Raw genomic sequence first — 7373 nt, 5'->3', positions numbered from 1 at the left:
CGGCTTACAAGCGAGAGAAGCCATTGCATGCCTCAGACCGCTCGGCTACAGTGACGGACATGTATATATATATATATATCATATTTGTTTAGAAATTTGCATGTGTCGTCCCGTCTACGGCCCTGTCTCCCAAGCGCTCTCTTCTCTTGATGTGTTCTCTCTGATCTCTCTACATATTAATGGCTTTTACGGCTATGAAAATTACACGTAGTAGCCTGGTCTTCTAAATGTGGCGATGTCCGTTTCGCAGGAACTTGGTTCTTCCATCTTCTATCCTAAAGTCGGAGGCAAAAAATTCTTCCGAAACTCCGGTAACAACTATCAAATATATACGGTATCATAACTCGGCAGAATACAATCCCAACTAATTTCTTTTAAGCATTTCTGATATCTCCTATTCTTGCTTCATACTTTCGAGTTGACCAGTCTAACAGTATTTGGTCTCGGGCAAAATTAGACCATGTATCTCTTCAGTACATAATTCCTCCAGCCTCCTTCTCAACTCAGGTCAAGAGTTGTCCAGTAACTTGCAACTTTCATTGTTGAAAATCTATAATTGGTAAGAAATTTCAGAAGAGATTACTTTCACGTGTGTTTTAAGATGCAGGCTTTTTCAGAACATAAACACGCAGTCTTTTTAGCGAAGTGTTCCATTGCTGATATGGCAAAGGTTTAACGTTGCTGTTTTAAGTACAGAAGTTTCACAGTGCGGAATAATAAGGGGTGATAATCATGGAGATAAGCAGGTACGGATATGAGATGAAGCGGACATAGTATAAATTACATTTACTAAACTGAGGGAAGGAAATGAAGAAAATTAAGGGCAGCCGCCAACCCGGCTGATATCCGAACCTGGTGCCTTCTTAATACAAGCTTAAAGTAGATTCAAACGGGCTATGAGGATGGTGTGTAGCACTCAGAATTACTGGGGGTTTGGACTCTATCCATCGTCCGGTTTTCTGAAAAACTAGAGAACCCAACGTTTCGGAAACTGGATCTGTTTCCGTCCTCAGGTCAGTGAGGGGGAGACACCTACTCTGTTGGGTCCCTTGGAAAGACCTAGCCTCAATTACCGGTCCAGTGACGGAGATTAGCTCTGTCTAAGGGACCCAACTGAGTCGGTGTATTCCCCCTCACCTGAGGACGGAAACAGATCTCCAAGTGTCCGAAACGTCTTTTCTAGTTTTTAGAATACCGGACAAAGGCAAAGACCAAAAGCCCAGAAATTCTGATAAGCTGATATGCCGCCACAGTAAATTTATGGTTTATTTTTACGACGTGAGTGAAAGCATAGTCGAGAGATCTGCTGTCAGTACACCCACAAATTTCATCGCCAAAACTATTCACCTCATTTTGATTAAGTACAATATTCGAAGTTTACGTTACAAACCGGTATTTCAGATTTTGTCCATTATATGTCAGAGCCCAGTGAATATGAATATTCCAGCTGCAAACATAGAGGCGCTTCATATAGGATTCAGTGAGCAATATGGAGATTTTTTCGTAAATGACTGCAACGATTTTTATGAAACTGTATTAACTTATGGCTACCCTCACCCTAATTAACACTGCATAGAGGAAAGTTCGGTACGATAGCGGCTGGCTCACTAGGGGCCAAAACTCGGAGTGTCGATTTTCTCGGCGAATGAAGAACTTCATCGATACTGTTTAAAATTTAATCGTCTCTGGAAGCGATGTATCTAAACAATAAGACTGTGTAATTATTGCACCACATTTACAAGTTCCAAGAAATTTTGAAATATGTATATTTCAGGATACTAGAAAGTTGTGATTTGTCAGACGCATATGAAGAAATTAAACAAATATTACATAACGTGCACATGTCCCAGGTTGTAAAATGAGCGACCCATAATCTACCGAATAACAATAAATTCATGTAACCTACAAATATATAAAGAAGGATACCGGTATTCTTCATAGCCACCGCTGTGAAAGTATGGAAGGTTTTCGACAATGAAAATTGCAAGTTACTGGAGAACTCTGGATCTGAGTTGAGAAAGAGGCTGGAGGAATTGTATACCGAAGAGATACATGGTAAAATTTTGCCCCAAATTAAATGTTATTAGACTCACCAACTCGAAAGCATGTAAAATCGGTTTTACATGAAAAAGTATGTGCATTTATTTATTTTCTGCCATTCGCTTTCTTAAACTCGCACCTTTCGATGACATTTTTCATATGCAAATATCGTATAGCGCAGAATACATGCTGGAGATATTACAAGGCGATGAATGGTGTTGCAGGTACTTGTAATACACGCGTTAACAGAAATGAAAACACAGTTTCAGTTAAGAACTTCTAGGAAAGAGACCATTTAGGGAATGAAATTGTAGATGGAATGCTAATAAAAAAAATCCGTGATTTTAGTCCGCAAGCGAACTATACCGACCGAGCGACCGTCGCTTGTCGGCGAAGTTTAGTGCCAACTTTTGCGGCTAGAACTGGTTATTAAATTAACAGGACTGGACTGTCTCGGAGCACATTCGGAAGGTGCGCTTCTGTGAACACGGCGATGCACCTGCGGGTTCCACACGTAGTTCCTTGACTATCTGAATATATTTCTTATGTATATGTTCAGTGGATTTATTCTGTAGTTGCAGACCTGTATATATGAATGCATGGGGGCTTATTTATTTGTAGATAATTTAACGACGCTGGCGAAACAGTGTTTAATGGCTCGATGATAATGGAAGGAAAAAGACGAGTAAGGAAGCAGCAGGGCATAATTCAAGGCACTATGCAGCTGCTCTTCCAAGTATAATTAGGATGATCAAGTCAAGGAGAAAGAGGTGGGCAGGGCATTTAGCACGAATGAGAAGAGGAATGCATTTAGGATGTTGGTGGGAAAGTTAGAAGGAAAGTGACCACTGGGAAGACCAAGGGGTAGGTGGGTGGACAATATTAAAATGGATCTTGGAGAGATAGAATGGGATGGAGTGGATTGATCTGGCTCAGGATAGGGACCAGTGGAGGGCTCTTGTGAACACTGTAATGAACCTTCGGGTTCCATAAAATGCTAGGAAATTCTTTAGTGGCTGCATAATTGGCGGCTTCTCAAGAAGGGCTCAGCTTCATAAGTAAGTAAGTAAGTAAGTAAGTAAGTAAGTATACAGTTACTTTTCTGGAGGGACTGCGGAGGCCCACGAAAAACCTCAGCCTCTGTAGTCGGTGTTCCGACCGAGATTCGAACAGGGCACCTTGCGAATACAAGTCAGCAATGTTACCGCTAGACCATCTTGCCCGGCTGTATGGATGCATGCAAAAAGGATGCATCACTGAATAATGTATGCTCATGAATGGATGAATATATTTTGCGGGGGAGGGGGGGAACAGATGAACTTATTTTTCCGAAGTAGTAAGTGCCTATCACGGTGACCGCGCGGCCTAAGGCACGAAGAGCCTTCGCCCGGCCGAACGCTGGGATCGTGGGTTCAAATCCCACTCGAAGCATGGATGTCTGTGTGCGTCTATTCTGTTTGTGTCGGCCTGTGTATAGGTAGCGGCCTTGCGACGAGATGATCACCCGTCTAAGGAGTAGTACCGACTGTGTATAGGATTAAGAAATTAAGAAAGCGGGCAAGGTCCGAAGGCGACCAGAGCCATAGAGAGAGAGAGAGAGAGAGAGAGAGAGTAAGACCCCAACTCACACTGGTTGAAGTTAGAAGAATCAATAGCTACACGGATACATTTATAAAGGTCAGATACTTCGAATTTTACGGCAATTAGTTCCGGGTATACTGCGCTTACATACCATAATACATTATAATATGACGTGTCGTTATGTACTATATTTATAGTACATACTTTTATAGCTTTAGCTATACATTGAAACGAAAGTACACATAAAAAAATATCGTGTTTGAGTATTTTTCGAATTACACCATTTTCAACATACACGGAAACCTTCGAACGAATTAACCTTGTAAGCTGGGGATTTCCTCTATAGGCACTACTGCAATATGCGGCCATAAAGACTAGTCACGTTGACATTAACTAAGTTGAGAAGCTTAATCCGGAATGCTGCCGCATTTCTTCGGGTGAAATCTTATAAGTGAACGTCAGTGGCGGTAGTACAGTGACGAACATTCATCGTGAGATTCGATTTTGAAAAACTAGCCAAGATACTGGATCAAATATTAATTATCTCCGGATTGCGAGGTTTTAAGCAATATGGCGATAGAAATTGAAGAATGTATAGTAAAAGTTCGATTTCCAGTGGTCTGATTGTTGCTGGTAAATTCCGGACTTATTAATATCGGGTGTTCAGATGAAAGGTATCCAAAATTTAAAAGAAAAATTATATCTCGGAAAGTAATTGTCATACACGTATCCAGTTGATGTCATCGGAAAGGAAACCACTCAAGTTTTTTCTCATGCCTAGTTACGCGCATGCGCCGCCACATCTCTGCCACCATGTCAAGAATCACTTGGACACAGTGATGGCTGGGAGATAGATCGGCAGAAGTGGACCAATTGCTTGGCCTCCTAGGTCGCCAGATTTAACCACACTGAATTTTTCCCCGTGGGGTTATGTGAAGAACATTGTCTACCAGGTTAAGATCAACGGCCTGCGACAACTGAAAGCCTGCATAAGTGAGGTTGTGGCTACGGTAACACCAAACATGCTGGATCGTCTTGATATTTGTCGTGCCACTAAGGGAGCCCACTTTGAAATTTATTGAAAAAGTTTTATATTCAGAAAAAACTTTGATATTTTCCCTTTGTAATGGTGTAACCCATAAATGTGTATAATAAAAGATTTCTGAGATATAATTATTTTATTTTGGATACCTTTCATCCGGATATCCTGTAAATGGAATTGGTCAAAATCCAGGAGGTTTCCGTGAGTTAATATCGAATTTATTGATCCGAAGTTACTGCCGTGTTGGTCATAATGATGTCGGGATTGCGAATGTGTTCATAAAATGCCACAAACGAAAGAAAGTCTAGAGGCAAATATGGAGAACCGAGAATGTGATTAGGTCTAATCGAAGTCACGAACACAAACGTTGACGTATCACGCAGCGATTCAACGGTTCCATTACAGGTTACAAATAAAAAGACTTTTGTGTTATCGCGAGTACACGTATGTCCCCACCTAGAAACTGAAAATATTTAGAGGCTTTAACATGAGGCACTGCTTATCGAGATGATGCTTCTCCGACTGCATTCTTTCGTCATTTTCGGGTTCACGTATTCAATTGTTAGATACGAAAATTTAAAGTTTGCTCTTCGATGGCTATGTAAGGTAAAGTTGTCCCTGTGCTTAACTAATTACGCCATGAATGAGTAGTGGGGAGTGGATGTATAGATCCATATTTTCTTGAACTCCGCATTAGCTGGAGGTGAGTGGTCAGCTCCACGCTCCTGCAGCTTTACCCCCGAGAACATATCCCCGGCACCCATTGGGTAGGAGTTGGGTGATCCTCAGAGCCGGTCTGGACGAAGTGGAGAAGACAAAATTCTTGGCCTTCCCGGGACTCGAAATCGATCCCTCGGTCGTCCAGCCCGTAGAGAGTCGGTAAGCCGACCGAGCGGCTCCTTCAATGGCTAGGTGTGTTAACAAAAAGTTACGAAACGGCTATGAAGGTAGACTACATAAGGCAATTGCTGTTTTTATGAGCTAGTAGCAGAAGACGGTAGATCTGATGGCAGTTGCGGACACGAACGGAAGAGAGCCGAAATATATACCAGCGAAATGTATGCTTGCTATGTACTATTATTTTCCGATACAACCTCGATCTGAACTCATATTTAGTAGTTTTCATATCCATATATATCCATGTATATAAAGCTATGTGTCCTGTAACATCATTTTCTTTCATATCCTCCATATATATATATTTTTTCATGTTAGAAGTTGTTATGTTAATACCCTGGACACAAGAGCTTTTCCGACATGACTTTCCAATAGTACCTCGCTCTGCAACTAACCTGTTAGTGCCATGGGCAAAAGACACGATGGTGCCAACATTGGATTCTTCCTGACGCAGGGAAGCCGCCACGGTGAACTCTGAATTGTTCCTCAGTAACCCTACGGCTTTTTCGTAAACCTTCGGGTTCAGTCTCAAGTCACGGCGATCGCCTGCAACAGACATTAAATCTGCGTCACAAAAGTCGAGCCTCGTAAACAGTACAAAAGACGGGAAATTAGAAATTATTTCACAAGGCACATGCAGGTCATGAGGCAACACACTGACTATTCGTCATGCAATATACAGTCTTTACTTTACATAATGTAAAGTATCTTTGTACATGGACTTTGGAGACTGGGCAGATTATACCGAGATAAGGCCATGAAAGTATTGTCATGTTCTTTCGATCAACGCCTCACTGCAGTTTCAATATCGTCTCCAGATTTATATAGTGGTGTGGGAACTGCCCACATTCAAGCAAGTGTGACAAAGCAAGCGTCATTGCTTAGCAGCAACGAGTAAACAACGGTTGCTAGGCAGAAGCAAGTAAACAGCGGTTGCTAGGGAACTTATAAATACGGTAACCGGCAATAGCAGTACCTATTACGTAACCGTTTTCTATATGTCCGATCTAGGCTACATAAGAAGATACACTGAGTTACAGTGACAGTCTAGTTCTACCGTTCTACAATACCAGTTCAGTGTTCAAGCAGTTNTTGTTATCCATCTGTGTATACTGTGCAGCTGCAATAAATCCTATAGGACAGTTCAACTAGTGGTTGTCTATTCATTCATACGACATCCCACATTGGTGACCCCGACGTGATACAACACAAATAATGGACAGCGGCCGAATAGAAGACCTCCTGCAACAGTACGTAACACAACTGGAAGAAAAACAGCATGAGGCTGGTATTACTAGCAGACCAGTACCAACAGAGACATCAAGAATTGCCGTGCGGCTCCAGCCGTTCTGGCCCGAGCGACCAGCCGTGTGGTTCGCCCAGGTCGAGGCGCAATTCACCTTGGCCGGCATTAGCAGCGAGCGCATCAAGTTCTGCCACGTCATCTCACAGCTGGACAACCGGTACGCCACAGAGGTGGAGGATATCATCACCTCTCCACCCGAACGAGGCCCCTACACCCTACTGAGGACCGAGCTTGTGAGGCGGCTATCCCCATCGCCAGAGCAGCGCATCCGGCAACTCCTCACGGTCGAGGAAATTGGCGATCGTAAGCCGTCCCAGATCCTGAGGTACCTCAAAAGTCTCGCACCAGACGTGTCTGATAACGTCATCCGTAGCTTCTGGACCAGCCGGCTACCCCGCAACGTGCAGAGCTTCCTCGCCGGCCAGAACGAGAGCAACTTGGAGGCCGCAGCCCTCTGTGCAGACCGCATCTCCGAGGTCGAAGTCCGGCCAGCACTCGCTAGCGTTG

At 43.1% G+C, this 7373-nt stretch overlaps 1 protein-coding gene across 5 annotated transcripts in view; it reads right to left on the bottom strand.

Annotated features, from left to right (window-relative positions):
• LOC111875599 (protein kinase C-binding protein NELL1) overlaps positions 1–7373 on the bottom strand; it is a 238612-nt gene that overhangs the window by 52639 nt on the left and 178600 nt on the right. For all 5 annotated transcript variants that reach the window (XM_023871964.2, XM_023871965.2, XM_023871967.2 and 2 more), the window contains exon 3: positions 5956–6106. In XM_023871964.2, coding sequence (XP_023727732.1) covers positions 5956–6106 — 151 coding nt within the window. The remainder of the gene's footprint in view (positions 1–5955; positions 6107–7373) is intronic.

The sequence above is a fragment of the Cryptotermes secundus genome, unplaced genomic scaffold (assembly GCF_002891405.2).
Source record: "Cryptotermes secundus unplaced genomic scaffold, Csec_1.0 scaffold50, whole genome shotgun sequence".
Classification (NCBI taxonomy): domain Eukaryota; kingdom Metazoa; phylum Arthropoda; class Insecta; order Blattodea; family Kalotermitidae; genus Cryptotermes; species Cryptotermes secundus.
Note: the sequence above shows the minus strand (reverse complement) of the source record. Positions and strands in the feature narration are given on the sequence as shown.